Below are 15967 nucleotides of genomic sequence, written 5' to 3'. Positions count from 1 at the left end.
CGCACATGTATAAGTAAGGAGTAAGACTTGTTGAACGGTGATACTACAGTTAATGTTTCATACATGTAGACATGCAACACAGAATATAGACATATACTCATCAAGTAGACGAAGGAATCTGGTCAGTCTAGTTTCTTTGTTTGTGTCATGTGTGGGGCAAGAATGCCAAACACCTCCAATTTTGATTATTTTTACCAGATGAAGAAAGATATTTTCATTCAATTTTTCCTTTGAATTTTTTAGTGCATGGGCAAAAATGTGGGTGCATATGTGCATTCCTAATTTTGTTCCCTGGGATTGTGGGTGGAGGACACCAGGGTGCTAAGAGGAAGTTTACTTTATTCCGATAAGAGTTGCAGCATCCAATACCCTGTTCCATGCACTTGATGAACTCCCTGACTGTATAAAGCCACAGCCAAATCAGCCACAAAACCCACTGTTTTATTTTTAAAGTGTAAAAAACATAGTGGAAACAGGCATGAAACCTGAATTCCAGATAAGAGAATCCAAATTTCCACTCCCATCAAATTGGAAATCTTCACAATCTGGAATTCTAATTTCTTGATTGTGCCAAGGCTTTGATTTAATTTCCACACAATCAACTGATACAGTCCATAAATCAAAAAGTTAACGCCTAATATTTGAGTCAGACTTTTATAATGTCAGAATTGAAACTAGAAAATTGATAAATATAATATACCCCAAAAAAATTAAGATATCTGATATTTGCGCCATTTTTATCATGTCGAAAGTTTAACCAGAAATTCTCATGTCGCTGTGAGTACAAGTCCAGCTCATGCTGGCTTCCTCTCCGGCCGTACGTGGGAAGGTCACATGGTCGTGAGTTCTTCCCATCATAATGCTGGCAGTCGTCGTATAAGTCAAAATATTCCCAAGTAGGATGTAAAACATCAACCAAATCAAATAAACCAAATCATCTACCTGTGTAACGCAAGGATGTTCTCTTCCATAGCAGAAAATTAGAATGTAATTTATGGACACTAAAGACATAAGAGTAAAGTGCAAATTCGCAGTACCTGAGACATCCTGTAATGAACACATATAAATACAAACTGCTTTCCTGACCCCCTTGTTCAGGTCCAGCTTAAGTAAGTTACCTGTCAGACCCCAAAGGTATTAATTGATTCACAACCCTGTCTATGACCCCAATCGTTAATCACCTGGTTTGGATAAGCGTATTGTTTCATCTAATGCAATCATGCACTAAAGCTCAGAGATAAGTGAAATTGGTACCCATGTAAAAGACGGGATGTCAAAAAACATTTGACTGACTGACAGATCAACCCAGAAAAAAATACAATAAAATCATGTCAGGTGAAAATGGGGCAGTGAATGACATTTTCTCAACTTGATAAATACTTGTAATTCGCAATTCTGCAACTGGCATTTAGAGACACACATGTACTATGAAATTGGCTCATATTAGTTTATATTCCATGTGACAAAGAAAAAAACATCCTCCAATATAACCCTTGTCTTTTTCCTGCCATTTCAGTAGACATGCTTACACAACAAAGCAATTTAACAGAAAACTGTATATATAATCACATATATGCATGTAGACCACTACCTCGCACACCATTTAGATCCTTACCTCCCACACTATAAGTACTCTTCTCATTTTCATACTACCAGCTTCACCATGTAATCATCCAGAAACTGTCATACAGTAATTGGAGATGTCAAAATACCAACAATTTATATGAATTGCCTGCCATAAATATGCTAAGAAATATACGAACAACACGAAATCCAACTCCAAATTCCAGGCAACGCTACTGGACCTGTATATATATATGTTCCGGTATAAAAAGTTAAGTTTGTTTGTTTACTGTTGTGGGGAAGTCCTAGTTATCTCTTCAAGCTGTATGCAAAAAAGGCAGACAAAATTAGTTTAATGCAAGAAAATAATGTTATGCATATATTCACTATTGGTTCTTAGCACTATTCGAGATGACTTAAAAGCCAGGCATAGGTCAGTTTACACTTCCAAGCAAACTGGGTCCAACACTGCATAACACTTCAAATATGTCAATAAGTTTGAGAAAACCTTGCAATAGTAAGCATCGCAGGAGATTCCTATTCAGACTCATTTTGTCATAGGTCAACTATGGATGGCAGCAACTGTCAGCTCTGATGTAGCCACATGACTGTCACAGGAGATGATGCTTACAATGCATCACAAAGCTATGTGCTAACTGGGCCCCATCTATGGGTATAGGTCTACAAATCTGTATACAAATTAAGGTTTGAGTCACAGAAAAGTATAAATTATTCAACTGGAAGCAACTTCTGAGACAGCAGTTGTTGGTGATCACAAGCCTGTATAGATTGACTTAAACCTGTGCTTTAACGGTAGCTTCCAGTTGACACAAGATGCTTTTGGTCGCTAAAAAAAAAAACAGCTGCTCAGCGCCCCAAGATCAATCTATGCAGACATTCACACTTCAACTGAGAGGTTCAGTTCATAATGTCAAAGTGACTTTAAAGATTTCGCAATTACTATATGTGTATTACTGACATGTCAAAATCATTTAACAAGAACGCCTTTAAAAAGCTACGGATGCAGAAAGATAACAATCTCCCGTGTCATTAAATGATTGCACTTCATTGCAGCCGTCATATAATTTCCATGCAACAAACTCATTCAGCAGTTCATTCCCACACTCCCAAATGACTCCGATGCTAAATCTATGTATCATAATTTAACCCATCAACAATTATGACATGATTAGGGCTTAACATGGCTGTTAATTCAACCAGAGTGTGCGGCCTCAAAACCCCTCAGGGAGTCAGCCGGCATTTAAGTTACAGACACTTCCTGTTTGATGTAGTCTACTTCATATGTTCCTGCAATAAAACACAAGGTCCTAACTGGCCCTATAAGCACCCCAGTGAAGTTATCTAAACAGAGTCATCATATCCTTCAACACGTGCCTATTACAGTAAGCTATCTGGAGTCAGACACAACCAAACTCATCAGAAGTATTGTGACATAAGGGCATGAAGAAATACACGTCAGGGTCATGGGTAGAGGTCTAGGTTATTCTGTTCCAATGGCCTTGTGTGTTGAGTTCTAAAAAGGAAATAACAATGAAAAGAGTAGGAATTATAGGGAAATAATGACCACAACTAATTTATAGAGGAATTAATGCTCCAATACCATGTTCATTCTACTCCAAAAATCCACTCCACCTCAGTCTCTTGCTTCAAGTCACTGACACATGACTGGTGTGACAGTCACAACCAGGTCTAACGTTAGTGATCAATGTATTTCCTTCAATGTGGTAATATAATAATACTACAATGTGTATAATAATATTATTATAATATAATATAATATGCTTAAATTCATTTGAAGGAAATATGATGCATGGAAGCAAATGGCTAGAACAGATAGATCCAGTGCCCAGATTTCCTCCGCCCATCCTAGCCAGACCATACACGGACAGTCTGGTCATCATACGCAGACCCTAATCCACTCCCTACAACCACCCCCACGTGACCGTACACACACGGTGGGCCCACCATAGTACTATCATGGGCGTACCATTCTGATGACAATTTGCCAATGTTAATGCTGTGTCCGTTAGGAACTTACTTAAGGCAAACCCGTTGTGTCTTCCTGTATAGTATGTTTTCCTGCTTGACACTTCCCGGCAAAATTCGAGTCTATAGCACTGAGGTTTTTAGCCTACTAACGGGGACTATTGTGCATGTATACACCACGCATATACAATACAATGTAGATTTTAAACTTACACACTTGTACAGATTGGGAACACAGGCAGATGATGTTGTGACGTCAGTTAATAATCTGCAGACATCTAAATAGTTACACTGTTCTTGAGTTTTCTCACTGAATCAACTCAAGAACATACACATGTTGCAGTTATGGTGAGGTCATAAAATCATGCGCTGAGGAATGTCGTAAAATCATGCTCGGACTGGCAGGCCATGATGGTTACCATTGAGGTGCCATGATACGCAAATCCTGATCGGATTGTACGCCCATCATAAACATACAAAGGAGCACGATCCGACCATGGAAGGTCCCCCATACCCCAATCGCCGAGCCATAATGGGCGAAAGATGTTCGACTGGAATGCTGCTGTACTATAGTATATGACCTTCAAACACCACAGCCATTTTTTTCTTCCACTTGTTAACCTGTTTTGCCTTAAACTTCCGCAACTTTCAGATATTTTCAACTGTCAGATATTACCTTTGGTGTTGAACCCTACATCCTAAGCCACCCCCCGCCCCCCAAATCACACAAGTAATGGCTGAAAATGAATAAATGTAATCTTCTAACGCTTCGTATGTTGAATTTATTTTATTTATTTATTTATTTGATTGGTGTTTTACGCCATACTCAAGAATATTTCACTTATACAACGGCGGTCAGCATTATGGTGGGAGGAAACCGGGCAGAGCCCGGGAGAAACCCCAAGACCATCCACAGGTTGCTGCAGACCTTCCCACTTACAACCGGAGAGGAAGCCAGCATGAGCTGGACTTGAACTCACAGCGACCGCATTGGTGAGAGACTCCTGGGTCATTATGGTGTGCTAGCGCACTAACCAACTGAGCCACAGAGGCCCCCCTCGTATGTTGAAGCATGAGCATGTACAGGTACCATATACATTTATATACATGAATAGAATCCCTTTAAATCCCCTCTATCCAGGTTGTTATCCTCTAGGGATAATGGTAAAGCTAACAGTGTGTAAAATCTCAGGGTTTAATCTCCAGTCCCTGTTACATATACAGTCATAAGAGAGTACTGCCAGGCCTACATACTGGGGTAGCATCCAAACATAAACATTAGTGCGTCACACTACCTCTATCATGTCTATTGACCCAGCCACAAATAGCACTCTCTTATGCACCCTTACTCAGCACATAATGGAAATTGCATTTTTGTGGCAAGTATTTAGAGATGTCTGCCTTTGTATTGAAGTGGGACTAGAAGATAAGCTAGAGGTCATGACTACATGCCAGCTAGCTCTCGGGGCATGTATGCACCAATGATAGTTCTTATACCCACAGGTCTCTACAGCTTTTCATGCAATCTATAAGGGCAACCTACACACAACCGTAAAACCTGAAAAAGTACATGCATTAGAACTTCTCAAAAATGCATGTAACACTACATGAAAACAGTTCATTTTCATAAAGGTCCTAATTAAGAAATGCAAAAAAGACTAAATTAAGCTTTGGCTTGCACTCCAGTTTTAACTCAGTACAAAAGTATTTTAAAATTCAAATGCAAAATTGTTCACATTTTTATTTTATTACATGTATTTACACCATTTTTAATTTATAATTAAAACCAGGGCATAAGGCAGCATGAGCAATTTACTTATTCAATAAGTCTGTGCCTCTTGGTAATTACATCTAATATAGCAATGCGATGATGTCCAAGATTTTTCAGTTAATGCAAACAGTACATGTACACGTGCACTCTACATGTATTTATTTCACTGACGTTAAATGCTCCTTTGGGAAGATATTTAGCCTGAAAACTGCTTTACACTAGTCTAACTGTATTTGTACTCGGTGTGTGCTGAACACACAGTTTTCTTCTTCCTAATTTTTCTAAATGCAACTTTCAGGTGTCAAGTGATCACAGATCTTAATTAAAACCATCCACCCTTCTTTTGAGTCAGCTACATGTATGTATATATATATATATATATATATATATATATTACACTTGTGTCATCGCTTAAAAAGACAATAATAATATTCCGCACAAATATAAAGCATTTTTTTCTTCACAATATCTTGTTTACCTTCTTATTTCCTTTTTTCTAAAGCAACCTTCAAAATTTATCTCAAATCACAATCTTTCAGAACAGAAGATGTCAAAGGTTTACAATAACATGTATTTGAAAATGAAAAAACAACTCCTTTTCAATGTGGACTGGTTGGACAGGTTTGCTTGCAATGGATTACAACAAAATTCATCACACTGCGATTTTGGGCGAAAGCGACTCAATAGGCGTACGTTGGATGTGTTACTTAAAGGTTACTACTAGACTGCCTGGGTAACAAATGTCAGACAGTGTTTTCACCTTTGACAGGTGCACCTGACGGGTGGGTACACACAGCCGATGGACCCCAGTACTGCAGTCTACATGTACAGGCAAAGGGGTGCTAAGATCCCTAAACTTCCCAGGTGAAAAACTAAAGTCAGATTTGTATTTAGGCCTGCAGATATGCCAGAGATTTGTTACATAATCATATTACCTACAAACACCTGGACCAGTATGAGTATAAACACCCGAGCAATGCCCACAGAAATACCTCCTGATAGTCCTTCTTACTGTAAAAACATCCAGCATATGAACCACATGTGACTATTGGCTGCAGGCCTTGTACAGCTTAATGTTAAAAGGGAAAGTCACTGTCAAGGGATTTCCATTCCATGCTGCTCATACATGTATGTGCTCGGCTTAGTAACCTCATGTCTTTAAAAGTGGTTGTATACTGTTTTATTGATTCACACGTGGCTCGTTACAGACTAGGATTATACATAAATCCTGTCATTACAAGTTCAATCCCTGCCTGAGGCATTTAATTCTAGACCAGTGACATCTAATACATGTACATTGCAATTAACATGAAAGCATATTATATTTAACCTACAACTGTGCTTAAAGACTTGGTGCTATGAGGTGAGCTATTATTTACGCACCTGGGTGCAAGAACAGTTAGAACAAAACTACGCAAATTCACAATCAACAATGTGTGTCTCGCATAACTATGCGCTGTGCCCCTGCTCTATTTACTCTCTAATCTATCCTGTGGTCTTTTCATAAATTCATACTATCATGTAAATGAAAGGATTTTTAAATCTTTTTGGGGTTGTTGATGCATAAAAATTCCAATCCTACATCCACTGCTACTTACATGTGTTATCCACAATACATGCATTTAAATAGAAAAAGAAAACAAAAACACAAAATGCTTCTTTTTTTACGTGTATTGAAAACACCCACATAAACCAAACAGATGAAACCTTGTTTTTCATGATTACACTTTTCTGTATTAATGCATTCAAGTTGCAAAAATGTCTAACACAACTTTCACAATTTTTTTTAATTCTACAGGTAAAAAGTTAATTTCATCAGAATTTATTAGACATGTTACAGCAAAATCATGAAGCTGCATTAAAAGCCTATACACACAAATATAGATGCACATGTACATATGGGCCTATATGAACTACCTATTCATGAAGTACCTGTATATACAAACCATGTACCATGAGTGAGTGAGTGCTTGGGGTTTAACGTCGTACTCAACAATTTTTCAGTCATATGAAGACGAAGGAATCCTTATGGTGTATGTAAAGTGCCTCCTTGTCGCAGGACGGATTTCCACAACTCTTTTATCTAGTGCTGCTTCACTGAGACGACTTACCGAAGGCAAGTAAGCCGCCACGCCCGAGCCATTATACTGATACGGGTCAACCAGTCGCATTATCCCCTTCAGGAACAAGTACCATGTGCTGTATAACCAGTACTCTATACACACACGCACAAGTACCTCAGTCGTTCCAAAGATCAGCTCAGCATAAATTTAAAGTAAAGTAACTGCTCAATCTGTTAGTTCAGACACTGTGTTTGTGCCATCATCAGGAAATAGGTATACATACAGTAAAGAATACCTACACTTCTATACGTATCAGTTTACAACAATTACGCAAGGTAAGTTAGCAGGGAAGCAGGAAACTTAAATTGCAATGATCTGCTTTGTATTAAAAACCTGCATGTGTTTTAAACCTACGTTGCTATATTTAGTCTATGTACATCCTTTACCCTTCATAGTTGCCGTAATACTTGGGAGTTAATTTCCTTCTATTTCAAGTACCTCACCTATCCCAGCCATTACAGTGAGTGTATTTATTTATTTCATTGGTGAATCACACAGTACTGCAGAATATTTCATTTATATAAAAACAACCAGCATTATGGTGGAGGAAACCTGACTGGGGAAACCCTCAACCATCTGCAGATTGTTGGAAAATCTTCCCACACACAGGGTTGGAGAGGAAGCCGGCATAACTTGAGCTGAACTTGAACTCATTGCGACCGCATTGGTGAGAGACCCCTGGGCCACTGTACCACCCTTGCACACTTACTGCCTAGGCCACAGAGAGGCCCTACAGTGGGTATAAGGCACATGTGCAAAAACTTTGAACACATAACAATGCTGTATAAAGATTTAGCAACTCCGGAAAACAATATACATGTATCAACACAAGGTATCTCTTGTTTTGCCATAAACTTCAATTACAACCAATAATCTTCAACTATTAATTTTAAGAAGCAATGAATTCTGGAAATATGAATTATAAATTATCAAGTTTTTTAAGTGTGCAGTGTTATTTTGTTCCAAACTTTTAACAAATCATGGATGTCAGATGAGATTTTTCAGAGATTTATATGTACTGAGCCACTCCCTCCCCAAAACTCCAGGTTACAGGTCTATTACACCCAATACAGTTGAGGCACAAGCCTTCCAAGATTTGGAAATAAAAATTGATACTCTTTTCCCCACTAAACTTAGGCTTGCATGAAATGACAGAACCTAGAATAAGATACATATATGTACATGTATATATGTATCTATAGATAAGAAAATCATTGAGCAGATACGTTAAATCCACCCTAGTGACTGTACAAAGGGAGGGACAAAACTGGGCAGCTGGGGAAAATTTCTCTTCAAGTCTATCAAAACAAGAGGGCTGTGTACAAGATTTTCCCGCACATAATTTGTCTGTCGGCCTTTTAGTTGGCTGTCTCTTGGGATATGAAAGAGTGGAGATAATATCACACAATTCCACGCAGACATGACTAGGGTGCCATTTCATCAATGATGAGAGTGGGAATAGCTACAGTATCAGGAGGGTGAACATGTAGAGAGCTTCCCTCTGACCTGATAGGATACAGCTGACAGCTGCAACATTAGAGGTGTGGTCAGAATGCGATGATTCCCACAGGTCAATTTATTGTTATGTTACCGTCATACCTCACATATATCCTCTCAGCAGTCAATAAAGTTTGAAAGATTCAACATGCTGAACTGAACGTATTCAGCGACTGCTCAAATTTGTTTTGAAACAATTTCACGATCCCAACAGTGCCTTTGAGACCTCTTAACAACAATGTTCATCTTCAAGATTATCTTTAAAAACTGGTCAGTGATCATACGTACAAATGGGATATCAACAACACCTTTTATTTATTTACTTATCCAGCGGTTACTTAATGCCATCCTAACCTGACAGCTATGTAAACATTCCACTGATGCAGCACCTCTCACTGAACATGTCTGGTGATAGCACCTCTCAGCGAACACGTCTGGTGTTAGCACCTCTCAGCGAACACGTCTGGTGTTAGCACCTCTCAGTGAACACCTCTGGTGTTAGCACCTTTTAGTGAACCCGTCTGGTGTTAGCAACTCTCAGTGAACACCTCTGGTGTTTTATTGTGTACTGATCCTCACACTGAGAACAACAAAGCCTGCGTTTATCAGACCAATTTACACCAGCCTGTGATCTAAATCAAGATTTAAATTGCTTAACAAGTTGTAAACCATCCACGCTCAACAGCACCATAGCTGTCTGAAATTATATAGGTAGTTGCCCTAAATCTGATCTCGGCTCATAACACCGCCGCCAAAGGCAGTGAATTCCTACATGTAGAGGTATCAGATTCATGCAGTACCGTGATGCATACACGTGCAAATGTGCGACATCTACATCTGCTTCCGATGTCACACCCACAAGCATAAACCAAACGGGGGAATTCTAAGTTCTTAACACCCAACTGACCCATGGTCAGATGGCCAGCTAGGCTATATTTCATACCAATCCATCGTCAATAATCTATTTAAAATGAGATGCTAAATGTACATGAACTGATAAATTGCCAAGGGCACAACCCAAATGACCCTCTGAAAAGGGCCTCATTCTTAAGTTTTATTCATGGGGCAGATTTTTTTTTTCTCTTCATATTTATTTCTATAAAATCCCTATCTTTTTCTTTACCCAGAATAAAAAGAAAAGAAACACTTGCCAAGGACCAAGCCTAGTTTTTTTAAGTTAGGTTTGGGTTAAGCTCAACAAAGGATTTATTAAGGATGGCTCAAGTTTTAACAATATCGTGCCAAAGTAGGCAAAGCTGAAACACTTGACGCACTGAGATTAGGAGTTATTACAGCAGTGTTTTTTATGCTGGACTGTGGTGTGATCTCCAAACTTTACTGCACATTAACGTCTATCTTTGAAATTCTGTTCCATGTTTTCATTACTGGTACATAAAAACAATCCTAGTGATTACCTGAATTATTGCCTCCAATAATGAGTGATGCGAATTCAGTACATATCAAATTCAGCACGTCAAATTTGTGTTCACTGTTTTCCTTAATCTACAACTTACATGTTCATATACATACCCTTATTCTTCAATATTTTCGCAAACACAAAGTCAATATTAAATGCATTTTATGCATGTGTTTACTTCAAGTTTTGCGACAAAACTCCACTATATCAGTTACTCAACTTCAGTGTTTCACACAAATTAAATTTTATCAGTCTAAACAAAGTACACCAAATTGAGTGGTGCAAGATACATATAGGTAAGTAGACAATGATAACATAATGGCACAAAGGGACATCAGAGCTATTGTTCTCTGTACTAATGTGCCAGCGATACTGGTTGGCTTTCATTTACCTGTATTAATTTATTTGATTGGTGATTTATGTCATACTCAACAATATTTCACATATACGACAGAAGCCAGCATTATGGGGGAGGAAACGAGGCACAACCATTCGCAGGTTCCTCCAAGACCTTTCCCCATATGCCTGAAGAGGAAGACAGCATCAGCTGAGCCTTAACTCACAGGACCGCATTGGCTGTTTGAACCAACGACACTTCGATCAATAGAACATCTTTTTTGTCAGCATTACAAGATTTCAGTATAAGTCAATATACAGCCTGATACAATATCCAAAGTGATCAAATGACTGAACCACAACCAAACAAGCTAGACAGAATTATCTCCCTTTAAAGCCATTTATCTGAAACATGCAAGTCTTACAACCTACTAAATGCGTCAGAACCTGTGGATGGTCTTGGGTTTCCCATGCGCTCTGCCCAGTTTTCTCCCACCATAATGCTGGCCGCCGTCGTATAAGTGAAATATTCTTGAATACGGCGTAAAACACCAATCAAATAAATAAATAAATAAATAAATAAAATCCGTCAGCATACTTCAGAAAACCTCAGATCGCTAGACAGACCAAGCAAATCCCATCTGTGCTTATTTTGTATATATACCATGATTCAATTCAATCTGTTTTTTATCAACTCATGTGTTGCATAACGCCTTACAGACACCTGGCGTCACAATTTTGTGTCAAGCAAGGAATTAGCAAAAGGAAACCAAACTACATGTTGTTAGTAATCTGACAGGTATGTGAAAATGGATAACAGACATATGCTATAATTATTCAAAAATGACAATACATCGGGATACATTTGTACACAGCTTGTATGCATAAAAATCTTCATGTACAACCCACAATTAGTGATAAATACCCTAGCATCTTTTCACCCAAAAATATATTTAAAAAATTATGTCTCCTGTTAATGATAAGAGATGGTTACTTTCTTATTTTACCTGCAAAAGTACAAGTTTAATATTTATCCATTTCACAGAGGTTAGGTTCAAGATTATACCTATTTTAAGTACCCCTAAATGGTAAAATTGATAGAAACTGTTAAAGGCTCAACACAGTTATGTTACATATTAAAGACCTAAAACTTTGTTCAGGGCTCCGACAGTCTTTAAAGGTGTTTGTTACATGGTAGTTGTTCATGATATCTTACTGGAACAACGACAATGATTTTGCCTCAGTATTACTTGCAATTCCTAATTATAAAGATCACCACCATTTTTAAAAATAACTTCAGGTACAGTATATACCACAAATGTTAATAACAAACATGTCATACCTTTGGCCAATCATACTACCCTAATTTTCCATAATGGGGTCCTCCGCAGCCTCGTGTTTAGCATGCTTGTGCAGTGCAATGATCCAGGAGCCTCACCAAAGTGTTCGTAGTAAGTTCAGGTACAGCTCATGCTGGCCTCTTCTCCAGTCATAAGTGAAAAGGCCTGCATCGGAGTATTCTCATGGGTTTCTTTCAGTCTTGCCTGGCTTTCTCCCATAATCATGCTAGCCGCCATTGCATGAGTGAAATATTCTTGAGTAAGACGTAAAACATTAATCAAATAAAAAAAAAAATATGCTATGTATATATATATATATATATATATATATATATATATATATATATATATAAGATGATAGCCTAAGCCAGCATGCTATATGTGGGTGCAATTCATTCGATCCCTTGGAGCTTTCACAAGTGATGTTCCTTTAGTAGCAGTTCCTCACACACCGTTCCAATGCCTTGAATTTTTATGCCATTATCATCTCGAGTTTGTTTGGTGTTGTAAAGAATATCATCTTGTTCAAGGTACAATATTAAGTGTTTGTAAATAAAAGTACCTGATAATTGCGAACTCCATCCCAGCAGTCTGTCTGATTAGGACAATTCTTCAGATCTTCAATACCAAACTGAAAATCAAACAAATATGTCTAAGTAAGCATATACAGGTGTTAAGCATCGAATAAGATCTGCTGAAGAGTATGCCATTTAACAACAGATACAACATTTGTATGTTCTTTTTTTTCTCTCCACATTTTAGAATAACACCACCGTCTTTTTTTCAATAGTCAGTGCCTCCCTATTCAACGTATCTATTGATCTTGAGATTAGCGAATTCATTGCATACCAACCCAAATACTGTACAAATCACTGTACATTACTGTCAATTACTGGATTGGGGTGTTACTGCAATGGCCTACTTGAAAACATTTCAATTATCTGACGTCCTCCAGTCTTACTTTTTTTTTATTTGTTGTTTAATACCATACCCAGTACATTTCCATTTACAAAATGGTGGTGAGTTTGGCGAGTTGAGGAAATTGAGTGTTGGAGGTAAACCATTACTATCAAACATTCTATTGAGTGACATGTATACATACTGTAAATCTTGCTTACAATCATTGTGAAAATGTTTTTATTTACTTATTTGATTGGTGTTTTATGCTGTAATCAAGAATATTTCACTTATATGACGGCAGCCAGCATTATGGTGGGAGGAAACCGGGCAGAGCGGGTGGGAAACCCACGACCATCCGCAGGTTGCTGACAGATCTTCCCACGTACGCCAGAGAGGAAGCCAGCATGAGCTGGACTTGAACTCACAGCGACCGCACTGGTGAGAGGCTCCTGGGTCAATACGCCACAGAGGCCCCTATTATGAAAATGACGTCAACATGTTTCTTTTGTGTCACTAAAGATGCAAACTTCATAAAATTGTGGAAATTATTTCTCTATACCTGATAACTCTCTTTGAATGTCTCAGAATATACAGTATATACAGTATCTCTTAAACTGACTGATATAAACACAGTCTGTCATGCGAAAATAAAGTACCTTAACATCAACACCGTTCTCATATCTACTATCAGGTTCTGACTTCATCAGCCAGTGACAATACTGGATAGTATTCTTTTCAGTCTTGTTCAAATCCCTTTTTGCTGCTGTGACTTTCTTTTCTTTATCAGTCTGAGTGCTCTTCTTCTGCCGTTTTGTATTTGGCACCACTGCATCTCCACTACCTGAAAGTATGACAAGTCAACACTAATGTATCAGTGCCACCATACGTTTACCTGTTGGACCTATTTATTTATTCATTTATATGATGGATGTTTGAACCTCATACTCTTTTCATTCATATCATAGCCATCAATATTTTGGGTTCAACAATTGGAAGATTGTTTTCATCCGACGTGTCGACAGAGTGGAAGAAAAGAAAATAATGTCACATACCTGGGTGCTTTAAACATGTGTGTTCAATCAGCGATGGAAACATTGAGACCTACACCTGCACTCAGGATCAACCATGAGTGATTTACATTTGGACCTGAAGTTTTGGATTTAACTGAATGTTCCGAACCCACAAAAAATACACGTTGTTAGTGATTTTCTCTCTTTGTGTGGGTAGGTTTTGGAAATTTTCTGATAAAGGTCACTCCCAAAACACTGTTTTCAACCCATATTTCCATACGACTTTCTCAATTTACGATTCTTTCTTCACATTACGCAAAAATATTTCACTCAGTAAACCATGGTTAATGACAATCTTTCCCATGTACAAATTCATGTCCCCAACACATGAATGATATTAGTCTTTAGCAAACACTGACTGCACGAACGGCCCTATATATTAACATCATTGTCCCATTATTGTCACCAATTTAGGCCCTTTGATCAGTGAGTGCAGGAACCTACAAATCCCATGTTTAAAATAAGTATGATTTTATCCATCATAATTTAAGCACGCCTGAATAGTGGATCCGCCCTTACCACAGGATAATAAAAAATAATATGCAACTTTTTTTTCTTTTTGGTTTTTTTTTTGTTTTTCATGCTGTATGAGCCTTTCTTCTTTTCCTGCATGCAGGGGCTCATCGCTGGAGTCGACAAAGTACTGATTGTCTTTCTTTTTAATTCAACGTATTTCCCACATTCCATCCTTTCCAGAAATTGACATTCTGACGACTTATCAATTGTTGCTTTCAACAGCAAATGGTAACAGTCAGGGCACATGGATCGTCCTGTATGATGTCATTTCTGGACTTCTGGCATACATGCCACATCCTTCAGCAAAAAACTATCAAGGCCTTCACGCATGTAATGTCTGTGACACCCAATTTTGAGTGGAACAGATGTCGAAGGTAACCCCCCTTTTCCACTGTGAATTTAATCTGACAGTTTGCACAGTCCGTCATTTTGCGCCATAGCCTTCTGTCAAATTTGCACCTCCTCACTCACATGGCTTTCTGTCTGTCAAAACTAACAACCAGCTGATCAAAACATAGTGATGTAATGAAAGGTCAACCACGAATGCGCATTGGCGGGGAGCAATAACACGGTTTAATAGGTCAGAATGTCGACACGGCATGTGAGCGTAAGTCACAGCTGTGAATTATCATGGATTTACTGGCTGTAAAGGCTATAGAAGGCAGAAAAACTTGGCAGAGGAACAGAGGGTGTTCATTTTGCGCGGATTTTTGTTGTTACATACCACTACTTTAACCTGGAGACTCCTCGGCTGTGATCTACGCCTAACCCCATATTATGAGATCAGAGCCGAAATCCTTGGCTACATGTATCATGGCGTCCACAGTCCAATGACAGCTTCAACAACCTGCACAAATCAACCGACAAATCCAATTAAGTTACCATTTGGAGTCTTTAGCTTGCGTTCCGTATTGGTAGGTCAAAAAACTTTACCATTATCTAACTGTCTTTTCCGTTTTGGGGCCATTTCATCAATATACAATGCGGTTATGTTCGTCTAATCTCCTCGTCCTCCAGAAGTTCTTTCCCGCCATTTCGATGTAAATATTTTGGACTCGTACATTTATAGGATAAAAAAACCGGTCATGGGGAGTAGCACTGGGCAGCCGCCATCCATGAGCAGAACGTCCACGAGGAGAACGGACATCCATGAGCAGAACGGAACATGTAACTTGTCCGTTCTCCTGGTGGATGTACTTCTGTTCCCCTCGTGGATGTAGGCTGACGAGTACTGTTGGGTCATGGACAACTCTCATAAAGTTGTAATGAAACGATAATCGATAGTCTGAAGTCCGGATTTACGGGGATTTGTTTCATTTTCTTGTAATCTTAAAATTAAATTGTAGAGTTTGCACGATGATTCTTTACCTTATATCTACGCAAAATTATCGCAGTTGCAAACTAGTTCCACGTACATACAAACATAC

At 38.5% G+C, this 15967-nt stretch overlaps 1 protein-coding gene across 1 annotated transcript in view; it reads right to left on the bottom strand.

The window, feature by feature from the left end:
- LOC135468585 (thymocyte nuclear protein 1-like) overlaps positions 1–15598 on the bottom strand; it is a 31668-nt gene extending 16070 nt beyond the window's left edge. Inside the window, exons 1-3 of the mRNA XM_064746923.1 lie at positions 15474–15598; positions 13611–13795; positions 12617–12685 (exon numbers count right to left, since the gene is read on the bottom strand). Coding sequence (XP_064602993.1) covers positions 12617–12685; positions 13611–13795; positions 15474–15507 — 288 coding nt within the window. The 5' untranslated portion in view covers positions 15508–15598. The remainder of the gene's footprint in view (positions 1–12616; positions 12686–13610; positions 13796–15473) is intronic.
- Positions 15599–15967: the final 369 nt, after the last annotated feature.

This window comes from Liolophura sinensis, chromosome 6 (genome assembly GCF_032854445.1).
Source record: "Liolophura sinensis isolate JHLJ2023 chromosome 6, CUHK_Ljap_v2, whole genome shotgun sequence".
NCBI classification, from domain to species: Eukaryota; Metazoa; Mollusca; class Polyplacophora; order Chitonida; family Chitonidae; genus Liolophura; species Liolophura sinensis.
This window is presented reverse-complemented; position numbering and strand designations above follow the sequence as displayed.